General features: G+C 46.6%; 2 protein-coding genes across 2 annotated transcripts; both read left to right on the forward strand.

Moving 5' to 3' along the window:
* The first annotated feature begins 107 nt into the window (after window positions 1-107).
* Window positions 108-10448, forward strand: LOC136790268 (uncharacterized). Its single transcript, XM_066993201.1, has 9 exons — window positions 108-506; window positions 695-851; window positions 1453-1610; window positions 2473-2604; window positions 2968-3075; window positions 3276-3348; window positions 3989-4122; window positions 4428-4788; window positions 10369-10448. Exons 1-9 carry the CDS (start codon window positions 198-200, stop codon window positions 10446-10448), a joined length of 1512 nt encoding a protein of 503 aa, XP_066849302.1. The 5' UTR covers window positions 108-197.
* LOC136790486 (uncharacterized) lies at window positions 9920-17641 on the forward strand. The gene is made up of 9 exons (XM_066994633.1): window positions 9920-10612; window positions 11522-11806; window positions 11995-12151; window positions 12753-12910; window positions 13773-13904; window positions 14268-14375; window positions 14576-14648; window positions 15289-15422; window positions 15728-17641. The coding sequence occupies exons 1-9, from the start codon at window positions 10562-10564 to the stop codon at window positions 16298-16300; spliced, it is 1671 nt and encodes a 556-aa protein (XP_066850734.1). The 5' UTR covers window positions 9920-10561; the 3' UTR covers window positions 16301-17641.

Raw genomic sequence — 17641 nt, forward strand, 5'->3', positions numbered from 1 at the left:
GAGCAGGCGGCAAAAGTGGCTTAAAGTCAGGATGAGGCCTAAAGTCAAATTCTTTGCTGACAAGTGCACATGTCCCAGGGGAATTTCCTTCATGAGTACCCTTGGGTTGCAGAAACCTAGCGCTTCTGCAGTGCTTCTTCCTCCCCCATGAAATACTGCAAACCACTCAAACCCTGGTCTGAAATACAAGCTATGTCATGAGGTACCCGTTGCATTGGCAGGGCGCGATGGAGCTGCCCGACTTGACCGTGCAAAAGAGCTCTGTGAAGCTCCTCATGAAGAGATGGGAGTCCGCCAGTGCTCTGACACCTAGCCTGGCCTTCCAACGCCTGCCAGCCCCACGGTCCCTGGCACCAGAGAAAGCCAGCCCAGGCAGCACCGTGGAGGATGCCGCGGCAGACAGCGGGAGGGCGGACGTCACCCTGGGTGGCCCTCGCCGGACTGAGACCTTCCCCATCTCTGTCAAGGAGCTGCAGAGCCACTTTGAGACCCTGGGTGGCAGGAAGGTGAGTGCACGCAGGTTCCGCAGCTGAAAAGGATTCCCGCGCTCTCACTGAGGACTTGGAGAACACTACTGCCAGAACAGCACCCCCTTCCAATCTGCTGCCTCTTCATATCCTTTCTGCCCCCTGAAAGCCCTACCTGGCTCCTCCCAGTAGCTTCTAGCTCACATCCCCTCCATGTCTTCCAACAGGAAGCGGAAAGTGGCAGAAGCTCACTGCCACCAGCACTGGCCACTCAGCCTGGGAGCCAGACGGACATTTCTCTGATGGAAGTGTCCAGCGTGAAACGGGGGAGGGCAATCTTTGAGAAGATGTCCTCAGGCAATGGACAGACCACCAACACTGAAGGTTAGCCTTACCACTTGGATCGGATTTCTCCCTTTAGTTCAATGCGCTCCATCTCTGAGGTGACAAGGGGCAAGCACACTCACCTCATCAGGGCAGCCCCCAGGCCGCCCAGGGAGAGAACGTGGTGTTCTTCTCAATGCAAAACAAGCTTTCCAGCCTTCTCCATTTTGTCTTTTGCATTACGGAAGAGTGCCTGATGCCCATTAAATACTTTTTGAACAAAACACAACAGAATGGTGTCTTATGTTTTGAGAAGATAACTTTTGATGAAGACAGCCCAGATTACAAATATGATATCAAAACTATGGGCAGCATTCATCAATTACGAAAAAGTGGTATCTTCATTTTCTTCTTTGGTGAAGATAGGTTGGATTTAGCAACTTGTTGCTTTGGTAACAATGCGTTAACTTTTATTAGTTAAAGGCATTCTGGTTTCCACAAATTAAATGCTCCGTACTTTATGTGTTCTAAAGTAAAAGTACGACACAGTTGGCAAAATGTTGGCAATACTGTTTGTTTTGCTTACTGCTTTTCTTTCAAGCTTTGAAACACATGCACCCATCTCCCTCTCCCCAACTATGACGTCTCTTTGTGGTTGCAGTGGGTGGCTGCAAAGCTGTAGGAGGACTTCCAGAAGACAGCCCTCCCAACACCGGCAATACACTGACGGAATTCCAGGAGAATGTCTCCTTGAAAGACAAAATGGCTCTGTATCAGGCTGCGGTGTCAAAGGCAGAGAACAGCAACCGCTTTGCCAATGTAAGATACCAATGTCTCAATATCTTCTTAATTCTACGTTTGCTTTGCCCAGGGACAGATCGTAACCATCTTTATTTCTACAAGCAAGCTATCAGGTGGATCATAGGGTGGATCAAAATTTAAATCCCAAATTAGGAAACCTACAGAGCAAACATAGTCATCCATCAGTCTCTCTCTCTACCAAATGAGGTTTTTCACGCTAGATGCCTTTGGTCTTTTGGACAATCCCCATTGCTTCATGGAAGTGCTCTTCCTTTCAGTCCACCTTTGCCTGAACTTCATGTATGAGGATCATGGGTGAGAGAGAGATCAGCAACACGGTTATCCTATGATGACAAAACAAGGCAGTTTCCTTACCACAACAACTATTCTCTATCGCCAAATAATAAAATCCTATTCAGGAGCACAGTGACTTCAGAGCTCTTGCTGCTCGAACTGAAGACTTTGAAAGTACCGCATGATAAAACAGCTCAGCTATGGGTGCTCAGGTAGCCCAGAAGCCACCTGAGGGAAGCAGCCAACAGCCACGCTCGCCTTCAGAGTCCAGGTGTTTTCAAACCACCGCAATTCCTGCCCACTGGCTTCTTGATTTCCTAATTGCCCTTGTGTATTTGGAACAGATTCCTGCGGTTCTTTGGGCCAAGAAGGTTCCAATTCCCTCCTCCCAACACTGCCAGCAATGGTGCTGTTAGCTCTCTCTCCCCAAAAGGAAGAACTGGAGGAAGCCTGACCCAACCGAACTGTGTTGAGAACATATGAACTGCTTCATTTACACCCTATAACACCTTGCCCTTACTTGTTGAAATGGATGGTATGTTCTTACTGCAAATGGAAAACACCTGGCCTTATTTGATCACTCTAGACCTCAGAGGAAATCAAGTCCTGCACTGTGCCCGGCGGCCTGGCTGCAGTGAGGAAACACTTTGAGAATGGGCAGATGACCCCTTCAATGACCACCTTCGCTCACTCCCAGCACCAGCACAAAGCTGCAGAGGTAACAATGGCATTTTGAATACTAACAAATTAGGTTTCCCCTGTTAAAGAGCTCGAGAGGAAAATAACATTATTTGCTTGATTCCAGGATTCACCATTCCCGGTGTCCCTGGAAAAATTTGCACCCCATTTTCTTTTCAACTCGCCCTCCTCGAGCCTCACCTAACTTTAACGGTTCAAACTTCTCATCACATGGGTTCCTTGTGGTGCTCGTAATCCCCTAAATCATCACGGTACACTGCCATAAAGGAACCATTTGGGCTTAACACCTCTTAAAATAGAACTGATTTGTGACAGCCCTTCACAGGCAGAAACACAAATCCAGATTACTGTTAATTATGTGATTCTTTGTATTTGTTTTCAGGAGACCTCAAGTACCACTCAGCTCCCACTATCAAGCAGCACCAGGGAAGCTGAGTGCAGTGCGACGAGCTCCAAAGAAGCCCCACTAGAAGCCTTTCAAAGCAAAGAGGTAACTTTGTCAATTAACAATTATATCATTTGGCAGGTATGGTTTTAAAACAGTGTCCTAGACAGGGTTGTTTGGATGTGGTAATGAATGGGGCTTCCCACTCAGACTTCTCTGTGATGTTTCAAAGACAGCAGCCGAAATATGGAGTATTCTTCCATGTTGCACTAAATCCCGCAGTAACGTGAAGGTTTTGTGCACAGGTTTCTCTCGGGGAGCAAGTGACTCCAGAGACAAACGGGGCTTCTACACTCACCCGGCATACTGATGAAGCAGGTAAGAAGTGGCTTGAGAGTAATGGCTCCCAAAGGAGCACGACAAACCAAGTTCTTGGCAACCGTCTTTACTGGCACAAACGTGGGGCTGCTTTTAGGATACAGATACAGGACATTGCTCCAAGTTGTTCAGTGCCTCCTTCCTCAGCTAAGCACATTCATTGGTCTCAGTGGGACCTAAGAAACAGGTTTCCGTGCTGGTACACAGAGAGGAGTTTGGCAGAAGGAGGTAGCTTCAAATTTGTGCTGAGCTGCTGGAAAGAGCGGGGCATTTTAAGAGATGTCTGAAGACACACGAAAACCCTTGCCCCTGTATAGCCGAAACTGTGGATGATAAAGGCTCAATTTATAGCCAAGCGGAACAGGCCTGGAGAGCACGATCACGGTGCTGAGGTGCTGCTTCCGCAGTCTAGTCCTGGTATTAGAATTCACGCGTTTGGTTAACACAAAGACCTCAGTCCTGTGCGAGCCCTGACATTCAGGCAATTCAGGTACGGCAAAACAGCAGGCCATAGATAACGTGTCCCTCAACACTTCTTCCATCCATTTCCTATGTATTTCTTCTCTTCATATTGTCCGTTGTTCATTTACTTTTTTTTTTTTTTTAATAATAACAGTAATTATTATTCTTTCCATTGCAGTAAGCAATGCAGCTGTGGACGTGGAGGTCCCAACCACTTCCACAGAGGTTTGTGACCATCAGACGGAAAGGACAGCAGAGGAAAACGCTGTTCCCATAGACAGAGAGACTGCAACATCTGTACCAGATGGCAAGGTCTGTGCCTTTATAGTAAGAGTAGACATCAGTCTGTCAAATACAGTCTGAATTTCTATTTTTACAATGTAGTTGCAATTGAAAATGCAACCTGTGAAAGCAGTAGGAATATACGGAGCTTAGCAATGACGGGCACACAAGGTGGTATTTAGTACAACCTGTAATTCAGCAAGTACTTCTACTACATGACAAACACAACTGAAAGTTGAACTCACACGCTTCTGCTTTTCCTTTCCTTCTCTGATGAAGGAAGCCTCTTCTTTCCCTGCTTTCAGTCTCTAAAAGGCTATGTTTTCTGTCACCAGTTCCTCAGATGCACAGAAATTCTCAACTTGAGGAAAAACGAAGACAAGCGTCAAAATGTCGAGGGCTATCTGGACCAGGCAATTCCACTGGCACTGCCGAGCGAAGCACTGCACCAGCCCAAAAGCACCATGCCGTCTGCTCTTGCCAGAATGAGAGCCATGAATGCAATCATCAAGAGCCATGCACATTCTGTAAGACGGCCACGTCACCAAGGAGCTGCTGGGCTGCCAGTTCTAAGTGTATGTGCACAAGAAAACGCAAAGGTTCAAAGAGGCGCCACCTATTCAGACGAGATGCTCCCTAAGCCTGGGGAGCCGCAGATGAGGGAGCCACTGAGACAACCCAAAAGCAGAAGCAATTGTGCGGCTTCCAGAATTAAGGCCATCAACGACATCCACAGGAACCTACACCATTCTCAAAGGCGTCCAAACCAGGAAGGGGCTGCTTTTCTGGTGGAGGATGCGCAAGGGTTCAAAACAACAGAATCCGGCCTGAAGAACAAAGACGCAAGCGTCACAGTCTCTGTGTTGTGCAGTAATGCACAACAAGTTGACAATAAAGAGATGAAGTGACTCAAAACTAACAGACTTGTCTGAACTTTTGCTGCCTGTCTCAACAGGTTGGAGCATCAGGCGGGGAGAAACTTCATGAAATATAACGAGGGCAAGTGTAGAGCCCTGCATCGGGGCAAGAACAACCCCAGACACCAGGATAAGTTGGGGACTGCCCTGCTGGAGAGCAGCAAAGGGGAAAGGGACGTGGGCGTCCTGGTGGAGAGCCGGCTGACCATGAGCCAGCACTGTGCCCTTGTGGCCAAGAAGGCCAATGGCATCCTGGGGTGTATTAGCAGGGCTGTGGTTAGTAGGTCGAGAGAGGTTCTCCTCCCCCTCTACTCTGCCCTAGTGAGACCACATCTGCAATATTGCGTCCAGTTCTGGGCCCCCCAGTTCAAGAAGGACAGGGAACTGCTTGAGAGAGTCCAGCACAGAGCCACGAGGATGATTAAGGGAGTGGAGCATCTCCCTTTCGAGGAAAGGCTGAGGGAGCTGGGTCTCTTTAGTTAGAGAAGAGGAGACTCAGAGGTGACCTTATTAACGTTTATAAATATGTAAAGGGAGAGTGTCAGGAGGACGGAGCTAGGCTCTTCTCGGTGACATCTAATGATAGGACAAGGGGCAATGGGTGTAAGCTGGAACATAGGAGGTTCCACTTAAATGTGAGACAAAACTTTTTTATGGTGAGGGTGACCGAGCACGAGAACAGGCTACCCAAAGGAGGGTTGTGGAGTTTCCTTCTCCAGAGACACTCAAAACCTGCCTGGACGCGATCCTGTGTGACCTGATCTAGCTGCTCCTGCTCCGGCAGGGGCATTGGACCAGACGATCTTCCAAGGTCCCTTCCAATCCCTAACATTCAGTGATTCGGTGATTCCTAGGCGTCTCAGCAGTCTTCTAGCATCTTTCTTTGGCAAAGGCATGTCTGAAAAGAAAAACTGTAAAAATCACAGTCAGGGGAAGAGCTCTGGATCTCCAAAGTACCAATCTGCAGGTCTTATATATGGGCTGCCATTATGTCAGGATAACAACAATCTGCTGCCCAGGAAGATTAATCTTACTTTGAATTCAGTACGCACCGCAATACTATGCTCCTCAGAAAATCAGGACAATTATTCCCAGGTTTTGTGATTACCACTCGTTAAAGTGAGGATTTACTGGATTAGGTTTTGGATGAACTCTAGATCTCAGAGTGTACCTTATAATTGAGGAGAAGATAGAAATATCAATATAGCATTGAATTAAATATTTTCAGTGAATGTTGTAAATGTTACTCGTGCTTTTTTCCCCTGGATTGAAGGCGTAGTGTCACGAGGATGCTTAACAACTAAAGCAAAACTGCATCCTGTGACAGCATATACAGTGTATTCACTGGAAGCAAACAAACTCCAAGACAATTTTATTTTATTTTATTTTATTTTATTTTATTTTATTTTATTTTATTTTATTTTATTTTATTTTATTTTATTTTATTTTATTTTATTTTATTTTATTTTATTTTATTTTATTTTATTTTATTTTATTTTAATTTAATTTTATTTTATTTTATTTCATTTTATTTTATCTTATATATTTTATTTTATTTTATTTTATTTTATTTTATTTTATTTTATTTTATTTTTTTCTGAAGACATTAGAGTATTCTTAAGAAGAAGACTTTCATCCGAGGTTTGTGCATTTCCTTGACAGAAAAAAAAAAAAATCCATCTTGCAGTTCATTCCAGGACTGATCATTAGTTGAAAGCCTTTGCATTCAAATATCTGAGATTTGGATAGAGGATGCCTATACGCACATGGGAGTGGAGTGGTGCCATGCTATGAGTGAGAATATGGACACTTCTGGTCTAAATTCTGTCAGCAGCCGGTGGGACTCAGAGAAGACCTTCTGTACCTCTCATTTTCTCAGGGTGTTCACATGGGTGCTGTGAAGCCAACAGGATTAGAGAGCACGCTGAGGCAAAATTTTCACTAAAACCTGGACATCATTGCTGTTATTCTAGAAGATAGTTTATGAGACAAAGAAAAATGGGTACCAAGCAAACAAAGTAATGATTGCTGGCTAAATAAGAATTATTGCCAGGGCTTGGTGCTTGGTTCACACAGGCAGTTCAGGGTTTAGTTTCACGAGAATTCAAGATCCTCTCAGAGCAACGTGCAGCTTTTTGTGGTTGCTTGGAATACCGGGGGCAGCCGATACCCAGGGTAAAAGAAAAATGTAAGCCACTAAGGGGTGATGGTGGGAAGATAAAGATCAGCTTGGAGCACTTGGCAGCTCAGAGGAGATGAGAATGGACAGTGAGAAAACCCTAATGACTCTCAGAGGAGAAGCAGTAAGAGCAGGAAAGGCACTTGCAAACCCTCCCCAGCCCAAGCAGCCAACAGCAGACGCGAGGAGGACTTCAGAGCAGGCAAGCCTTGTGCTCTGGGCTGCCGCAAGGACCCCTGACCAGGCCAACCAGGTACAAGTGTCTTGGTGCCAGGCCGCTGGCCAGAGCACTTGAGTACATCCATGTTAGTGCTCATGTGTGGGTGAGGAGTGGAAGGGAAACCACTTTTGAAGTAAGACCACCTCCCTTTCATACGAGGCCTTCCTACTCTGCTGCAACATTGCTTCCATCAGGCGAGAAGAAACAGCGTGGCACTGCTGGTAGGGAGCTCCAGCATGAGGAAAGAAACAGGTGGGGAGTAGAGGAGGTGAAGGCAGTTTAGAGAGAAATGACTGCAGTTATGTTATCTGACAGCCTCATGCAAACCATGTCAGTGGTTACCCCAGTGAGCCATGCCTTGCAGAGGCATCCCAGCAAGTCCCTGCAGCCCCGAGTCCTGGCTGACAGCACACGCTGATGCAGCTGTTCTCCTCCTGCCGACATCAAGACTTTGCAGATAATCAAAGAGACAATTTGGAACAGGAGACCATGTTAAATTTGGTCCCACCCCCCAAAAAAAAAAGGGAGGGGGAATTTTCTAAGTGAGCAGTCACCCAGGGCATCTCTCAGGCTGAAATTTCTCATGTCAGAACACGAACAGGTCACACTTAGCGAAGCCGTGCAGCTCAGGGAACAAAACCTCCCTTCCTGCAATCGGCAGCTTGATTCTTTCTAGTCTTGGCTTTAGAGCACTATGCGGAGTTTATTATAATTCTCTTGAATAGTAAAGGCTCACCCTGAGCACTCTGGTGCACAAGTATCCAGGAAAGCCCTGCTGGGGCTCTTGTAGCCACTTGCCGCAAGACACTTTCCTGATTGAATTCCTACTCCTACCATGCCAGACCAGATATTCTTTCGTGCCCCCTGGCAAAGCTAATGGGCTCTGGGCTGGCTGCATTAGACCTTCTGCCTCAGCACCAGCAATGAGCCTGAGGCTACCAGGTAGCTGAAGCACATCCTCTCCAAGCAGCCCCATTCTGGAAGCATTATAGATTTGCAGTTCACCTCCTTAGATATATATGCAACAAGCAAAGCATCATTAGAAGCACAGCGTTTATGAGGGTTCTGAAAAATCACTTTTTTTTACTCCTTAGCTAGTGCAAAGACACCACAGATATGAGAAAAATGGTCAATCCTTTGTAGCATTTCCCAGTTCATTGTTCTTACTACTGTAGTCTTCTTCAGGCTTCACTTCAGAGTTGTGAAGGGCATCCCAAGTTCTCCTCCTCCAACTCAAATCTCTTTTCTTGCGTTACAGATTATCTACTATGATCCCCCCCCCAAAAAAAACCTTTTCATCTGTACTTCCGCAAAGAGAAAAAAATCTTTTTTCTTAAAATTTCCTATTTCCTATGTCAAGTGTGTCCTGACAGCTGAACATCTTTGTTGGATGATCCTCAGAGAATTTTGTTTGATGACCACTCTCCTGGGGACCAGAAGTGGAAGACCAGTTGGCCTGCAGCAGGAACCATCTCCCTGCGTATCCCATTAAAGCAATTAATCAAATTATAATAATCTTTCTATGCTAGAAGGCAGGAATTTCTCCCATCATCTTTTGTGGTTCGTCTTTTTGTGGTTCTACTTCCCATCAATGGGGGCTGTTCAGCCACGTCCTGGGAAGCAGGGCCTCAATATGCGTGGTGGTTTTTCAGGAGGGCAGACGCTTCCACAACAAGAGCCCCCCCCGCCTCCTTCCCCTTTCCCACCTTTTATTGCTGAGTGTGAAATCACATGGCATGGAATATCCCTTTGGTCAGTTTAGGTCAGCTGCACCGGTGATGTCCCCTCCCCGTCACTTGCCCACCCCCAGCCTGCTGGCTCTTGGGGCTTGGAGGGAGTCTTGATGCGGTGCCAGTATTGCTCACTAATAGACAAAACACTGGTGTGATACCAGTGCTCTTTGACCTACAATTGCAGAACACAGCACTGTATGGGCTGCCCCAGGGAAAGTTAATTCCATCCCAGCCAGACCTAGCGTAAGGCAGGTTTTAACTCCTGGCTTGAGTGTAGTTCGTTGCAGACTGTGTCTGTTTAGGTTTCTTCTTTCACTGGAAAGATCATTGTCTTCTTTTACTTTGACTTTACTGTTTTTATCAACAAGAAGAGTATTACTAAACTCCCAGTCTATGTCAAAAGGTGTCACGTCTTTACTTCTAGAAAGGAGGACGGTACTGGTGCTACTTCCAAAGAGTTGTTCCATTAAATTAGACTTCTTTCCTTTCTTAGTATTGACATCTGCGTTTTCCTTGATATTTTCATCTAAGTAATCACTTTTTTGATTAAGTCACCTTGATCTCCCTGATCCTTTTCCAAAGGAAGGTACCTAACTGCCAAATGTTAACTCTCTACTTTAAATCTACAGTCCTTAGCTTTCTCTGCTTCTGCCCTTGTACTTTTGTGGCATCATAAAATGGGTTGGCTTACTAGAGAGTCCTTCAAAGGTTTTGTTGGCCAAAGAGCTGTAGCCTGAGAGTCAGAAGTCTCCTCCATACTACAGGAAGAGAGAACGCCCCCAAGGGTAAATTACCCAACATTTTGATATTTCTCTTAGGTATCAAAAAAAACACACACAAAAAACACCAGCATGAGTGAATGAAAGAAAACCAAGCACGGCATGCCAGAGCTAGTCAAACAATTCTGCCAGTTAGCTCTAAGAGAGAATTTGAAGTTAGCTGAGTAACGGAGAATAAAAATGAAAAACCAATGGTCTCTCTGTTTGAGGGCATTTATTATCTACCACAACGGTCTGCCCAAGAACTTGTCCCTAAGGACACCAAGTTCTTTCTGGGAGAGGTTGTGCACCACCACCAACAGAATCTCAGCAGATTCCGAGGACTCTCTGGTGGGTCTGTTGGGGTAAGGAAAGCCAGGAGGCCGGCTTGGTTGCCTTGGTTTCCGTATGCCCACACATGGAGACGGTAACCTGGACACTGTGGACTGACTGTGTGCTCACAATGCAGACAGGCAGGTTAAAAGGCGGCGCCTCTTCCTGCGGCCATCACTTCTTGGAAGTGAGATTGTGACGGACGAGGTAGGATGAGGCTTTTCTCCAATGCATACTGTGAACTGTCGATCTAGCTTCACATTCATTAGTCAAATGAGACCAGTGAATAAGAGAATGTTTAAATTTGCCTTCCTTTCAACAGGCACGCAATGTGTGCAGCAGAGTCACAAAAGGAAAATTCAGCTGAGAAGAGCCAAGCGGTAAGATTAGCTCCTTACGAATACACAAGTTCGTGCATTTTTTTGGACGTAGGTGGTCTAGCGCAAAGCCTGATACTCTTCATGTGATAAATGGGTGAGAGGGAGCAAAAGAAAAAAAAAAAAGAAATGCTTCAGATACTTGTGGCTCTGCTTACCTGCAGAAGAAAAACTGCACGCTCTTCCAGTGACAGTGTCAGAAGCGTGCAGCTAGCTCTCACGTGCACTTTCAGGGAGTCTTTAGTGGAGAAGAGATCCTCTAGTACCGTGGCCAGTGAATATTAGTCACCAGACAGAGGGAAGAACTGAAGCAGCTTCTGGTTCTCTCTCTCGCAACCCTCTGCCTTCCTGCCCAGCATGGCCATCGAACAAAAAGCAGCCAAGCCCTTAGTTTGTGCCTTCCTCTGGCACGTTTTAAGCATGATAACTTTAGAAGTGGCCAGCAAAAGTTAGGAAGTACAGTCGGCAAAGGCGGCATGAAATGCTAAAGGCCATTGAAGCCCAGCTCCATACCTCTTTGGGTTTTCGTATTCCCCCAATTTTCTTCCTGCATTTTCATAAGGGCTAAGAAGGTTCTACGAAGCCTGGGAAACGATTCAAGGCCCTGACAGTGTCAGACGTGCAGTCTTCACCAAGTATTTGACTTAAGAATGAATTGCCCTCAGCATTCTGTAGTGATTTAAGCGGCCATGAGCAGGCGGCAAAAGTGGCTTAAAGTCAGGATGAGGCCTAAAGTCAAATTCTTTGCTGACAAGTGCACATGTCCCAGGGGAATTTCCTTCATGAGTACCCTTGGGTTGCAGAAACCTAGCGCTTCTGCAGTGCTTCTTCCTCCCCCATGAAATACTGCAAACCACTCAAACCCTGGTCTGAAATACAAGCTATGTCATGAGGTACCCGTTGCATTGGCAGGGCGCGATGGAGCTGCCCGACTTGACCGTGCAGAAGAGCTCTGTGAAGCTCCTCATGAAGAGATGGGAGTCCGCCAGTGCTCTGACACCTAGCCTGGCCTTCCAACGCCTGCCAGCCCCACGGTCCCTGGCACCAGAGAAAGCCAGCCCAGGCAGCACCGTGGAGGAAGCCGCGGCAGACAGCGGGAGGGCGGACGTCACCCTGGGTGGCCCTCGCCGGACTGAGACCTTCCCCATCTCTGTCAAGGAGCTGCAGAGCCACTTTGAGACCCTGGGTGGCAGGAAGGTGAGTGCACGCAGGTTCCGCAGCTGAAAAGGATTCCCGCGCTCTCACTGAGGACTTGGAGAACACTACTGCCAGAACAGCACCCCCTTCCAATCTGCTGCCTCTTCATATCCTTTCTGCCCCCTGAAAGCCCTACCTGGCTCCTCCCAGTAGCTTCTAGCTCACATCCCCTCCGTGTCTTCCAACAGGAAGCGGAAAGTGGCAGAAGCTCACTGCCACCAGCACTGGCCACTCAGCCTGGGAGCCAGACGGACATTTCTCTGATGGAAGTGTCCAGCGTGAAACGGGGGAGGGCAATCTTTGAGAAGATGTCCTCAGGCAATGGACAGACCACCAACACTGAAGGTTAGCCTTACCACTTGGATCGGATTTCTCCCTTTAGTTCAATGCGCTCCATCTCTGAGGTGACAAGGGGCAAGCACACTCACCTCATCAGGGCAGCCCCCAGGCCGCCCAGGGAGAGAACGTGGTGTTCTTCTCAATGCAAAACAAGCTTTCCAGCCTTCTCCATTTTGTCTTTTGCATTACGGAGGAGTGCCTGATGCCCATTAAATACTTTTTGAACAAAACACAACAGAATGGTGTCTTATGTTTTGAGAAGATAACTTTTGATGAAGACAGCCCAGATTACAAATATGATATCAAAACTATGGGCAGCATTCATCAATTACGAAAAAGTGGTATCTTCATTTTCTTCTTTGGTGAAGATAGGTTGGATTTAGCAACTTGTTGCTTTGGTAACAATGCGTTAACTTTTATTAGTTAAAGGCATTCTGGTTTCCACAAATTGAATGCTCCGTACTTTATGTGTTCTAAAGTAAAAGTACGACACAGTTGGCAAAATGTTGGCAATACTGTTTGTTTTGCTTACTGCTTTTCTTTCAAGCTTTGAAACACATGCACCCATCTCCCTCTCCCCAACTATGACGTCTCTTTGTGGTTGCAGTGGGTGGCTGCAAAGCTGTAGGAGGACTTCCAGAAGACAGCCCTCCCAACACCGGCAATACACTGACAGAATTCCAGGAGAATGTCTCCTTGAAAGACAAAATGGCTCTGTATCAGGCTGCGGTGTCAAAGGCAGAGAACAGCAACCGCTTTGCCAATGTAAGATACCAATGTCTCAATATCTTCTTAATTCTACGTTTGCTTTGCCCAGGGACAGATCGTAACCATCTTTATTTCTACAAGCAAGCTATCAGGTGGATCATAGGGTGGATCAAAATTTAAATCCCAAATTAGGAAACCTACAGAGCAAACATAGTCATCCATCAGTCTCTCTCTCTACCAAATGAGGTTTTTCACGCTAGATGCCTTTGGTCTTTTGGACAATCCCCATTGCTTCATGGAAGTGCTCTTCCTTTCAGTCCACCTTTGCCTGAACTTCATGTATGAGGATCATGGGTGAGAGAGAGATCAGCAACACGGTTATCCTATGATGACAAAACAAGGCAGTTTCCTTACCACAACAACTATTCTCTATCGCCAAATAATAAAATCCTATTCAGGAGCACAGTGACTTCAGAGCTCTTGCTGCTCGAACTGAAGACTTTGAAAGTACCGCATGATAAAACAGCTCAGCTATGGGTGCTCAGGTAGCCCAGAAGCCACCTGAGGGAAGCAGCCAACAGCCACGCTCGCCTTCAGAGTCCAGGTGTTTTCAAACCACCGCAATTCCTGCCCACTGGCTTCTTGATTTCCTAATTGCCCTTGTGTATTTGGAACAGATTCCTGCGGTTCTTTGGGCCAAGAAGGTTCCAATTCCCTCCTCCCAACACTGCCAGCAATGGTGCTGTTAGCTCTCTCTCCCCAAAAGGAAGAACTGGAGGAAGCCTGACCCAACCGAACTGTGTTGAGAACATATGAACTGCTTCACTTACACCCTATAACACCTTGCCCTTACTTGTTGAAATGGATGGTATGTTCTTACTGCAAATGGAAAACACCTGGCCTTATTTGATCACTCTAGACCTCAGAGGAAATCAAGTCCTGCACTGTGCCCGGCGGCCTGGCTGCAGTGAGGAAACACTTTGAGAATGGGCAGATGACCCCTTCAATGACCACCTTCGCTCACTCCCAGCACCAGCACAAAGCTGCAGAGGTAACAATGGCATTTTGAATACTAACAAATTAGGTTTCCCCTGTTAAAGAGCTCGAGAGGAAAATAACATTATTTGCTTGATTCCAGGATTCACCATTCCCGGTGTCCCTGGAAAAATTTGCACCCCATTTTCTTTTCAACTCGCCCTCCTCGAGCCTCACCTAACTTTAACGGTTCAAACTTCTCATCACATGGGTTCCTTGTGGTGCTCGTAATCCCCTAAATCATCACGGTACACTGCCATAAAGGAACCATTTGGGCTTAACACCTCTTAAAATAGAACTGATTTGTGACAGCCCTTCACAGGCAGAAACACAAATCCAGATTACTGTTAATTATGTGATTCTTTGTATTTGTTTTCAGGAGACCTCAAGTACCACTCAGCTCCCACTATCAAGCAGCACCAGGGAAGCTGAGTGCAGTGCGACGAGCTCCAAAGAAGCCCCACTAGAAGCCTTTCAAAGCAAAGAGGTAACTTTGTCAATTAACAATTATATCATTTGGCAGGTATGGTTTTAAAACAGTGTCCTAGACAGGGTTGTTTGGATGTGGTAATGAATGGGGCTTCCCACTCAGACTTCTCTGTGATGTTTCAAAGACAGCAGCCGAAATATGGAGTATTCTTCCATGTTGCACTAAATCCCGCAGTAACGTGAAGGTTTTGTGCACAGGTTTCTCTCGGGGAGCAAGTGACTCCAGAGACAAACGGGGCTTCTACACTCACCCGGCATACTGATGAAGCAGGTAAGAAGTGGCTTGAGAGTAATGGCTCCCAAAGGAGCACGGCAAACCAAGTTCTTGGCAACCGTCTTTACTGGCACAAACGTGGGGCTGCTTTTAGGATACAGATACAGGACATTGCTCCAAGTTGTTCAGTGCCTCCTTCCTCAGCTAAGCACATTCATTGGTCTCAGTGGGACCTAAGAAACAGGTTTCCGTGCTGGTACACAGAGAGGAGTTTGGCAGAAGGAGGTAGCTTCAAATTTGTGCTGAGCTGCTGGAAAGAGCGGGGCATTTTAAGAGATGTCTGAAGACACACGCAAACCCTTGCCCCTGTATAGCCGAAACTGTGAATGATAAAGGCTCAATTTATAGCCAAGCGGAACAGGCCTGGAGAGCACGATCACGGTGCTGAGGTGCTGCTTCCGCAGTCTAGTCCTGGTATTAGAATTCACGCGTTTGGTTAACACAAAGACCTCAGTCCTGTGCGAGCCCTGACATTCAGGCAATTCAGGTACGGCAAAACAGCAGGCCATAGATATCGTGTCCCTCAACACTTCTTCCATCCATTTCCTATGTATTTCTTCTCTTCATATTGTCCGTTGTTCATTTACTTTTTTTTTTTTTTTAATAATAATAGTAATTATTATTCTTTCCATTGCAGTAAGCAATGCAGCTGTGGACGTGGAGGTCCCAAAGACTTCCACAGAGGTGTGTGACCATCAGATGGAAAGGACAGCAGAGGAAAACGCTGTTCCCATAGACAGAGAGACTGCAACATCTGTACCAGATGGCAAGGTCTGTGCCTTTATAGTAAGAGTAGACATCAGTCTGTCAAATACAGTCTGAATTTCTATTTTTACAATGTAGTTGCAATTGAAAATGCAACCTGTGAAAGCAGTAGGAATATACGGAGCTTAGCAATGACGGGCACACAAGGTGGTATTTAGTACAACCTGTAATTCAGCAAGTACTTCTACTACATGACAAACACAACTGAAAGTTGAACTCAAACGCTTCTGCTTTTCCTTTCCTTCTCTGATGAAGGAAGCCTCTTCTTTCCCTGCTTTCAGTCTCTAAAAGGCTATGTTTTCTGTCACCAGTTCCTCAGATGCACAGAAATTCTCAACTTGAGGAAAAACGAAGACAAGCGTCAAAATGTCGAGGGCTATCTGGACCAGGCAATTCCACTGGCACTGCCGAGCGAAGCACTGCACCAGCCCAAAAGCACCATGCCGTCTGCTCTTGCCAGAATGAGAGCCATGAATGCAATCATCAAGAGCCATGCACACTCTGTAAGACGGCCACGTCACCAAGGAGCTGCTGGGCTGCCAGTTCTAAGTGTATGTGCACAAGAAAATGCAAAGGTTCAAAGAGGCGCCACCTATTCAGACGAGATGCTCCCTAAGCCTGGGGAGCCGCAGATGAGGGAGCCACTGAGACAACCCAAAAGCAGAAGCAATTGTGCGGCTTCCAGAATTAAGGCCATCAACGACATCCACAGGAACCTACACCATTCTCAAAGGCGTCCAAACCAGGAAGGGGCTGCTTTTCTGGTGGAGGATGCGCAAGGGTTCAAAACAACAGAATCCGGCCTGAAGAACAAAGACGCAAGCGTCACAGTCTCTGTGTTGTGCAGTAATGCACAACAAGTTGACAATAAAGAGATGAAGTGACTCAAAACTAACAGACTTGTCTGAACTTTTGCTGCCTGTCTCAACAGGTTGGAGCATCAGGCGGGGAGAAACTTCATGAAATATAACGAGGGCAAGTGTAGAGCCCTGCATCGGGGCAAGAACAACCCCAGACACCAGGATAAGTTGGGGACTGCCCTGCTGGAGAGCAGCAAAGGGGAAAGGGACGTGGGCGTCCTGGTGGAGAGCCGGCTGACCATGAGCCAGCACTGTGCCCTTGTGGCCAAGAAGGCCAATGGCATCCTGGGGTGTATTAGCAGGGCTGTGGTTAGTAGGTCGAGAGAGGTTCTCCTCCCCCTCTACTCTGCCCTAGTGAGACCACATCTGCAATATTGCGTCCAGTTCTGGGCCCCCCAGTTCAAGAAGGACAGGGAACTGCTTGAGAGAGTCCAGCACAGAGCCACGAGGATGATTAAGGGAGTGGAGCATCTCCCTTTCGAGGAAAGGCTGAGGGAGCTGGGTCTCTTTAGTTAGAGAAGAGGAGACTCAGAGGTGACCTTATTAACGTTTATAAATATGTAAAGGGAGAGTGTCAGGAGGACGGAGCTAGGCTCTTCTCGGTGACATCTAATGATAGGACAAGGGGCAATGGGTGTAAGCTGGAACATAGGAGGTTCCACTTAAATGTGAGACAAAACTTTTTTATGGTGAGGGTGACCGAGCACGAGAACAGGCTACCCAAAGGAGGGTTGTGGAGTTTCCTTCTCCAGAGACACTCAAAACCTGCCTGGACGCGATCCTGTGTGACCTGATCTAGCTGCTCCTGCTCCGGCAGGGGCATTGGACCAGACGATCTTCCAAGGTCCCTTCCAATCCCTAACATTCAGTGATTCGGTGATTCCTAGGCGTCTCAGCAGTCTTCTAGCATCTTTCTTTGGCAAAGGCATGTCTGAAAAGAAAAACTGTAAAAATCACAGTCAGGGGAAGAGCTCTGGATCTCCAAAGTACCAATCTGCAGGTCTTATATATGGGCTGCCATTATGTCAGGATAACAACAATCTGCTGCCCAGGAAGATTAATCTTACTTTGAATTCAGTACGCACCGCAATACTATGCTCCTCAGAAAATCAGGACAATTATTCCCAGGTTTTGTGATTACCACTCGTTAAAGTGAGGATTTACTGGATTAGGTTTTGGATGAACTCTAGATCTCAGAGTGTACCTTATAATTGAGGAGAAGATAGAAATATCAATATAGCATTGAATTAAATATTTTCAGTGAATGTTGTAAATGTTACTCGTGCTTTTTTCCCCTGGATTGAAGGCGTAGTGTCACGAGGATGCTTAACAACTAAAGCAAAACTGCATCCTGTGACAGCATAT

The sequence above is a fragment of the Anser cygnoides genome, chromosome 3, assembly GCF_040182565.1.
Source record: "Anser cygnoides isolate HZ-2024a breed goose chromosome 3, Taihu_goose_T2T_genome, whole genome shotgun sequence".
NCBI lineage: Eukaryota > Metazoa > Chordata > Aves > Anseriformes > Anatidae > Anser > Anser cygnoides.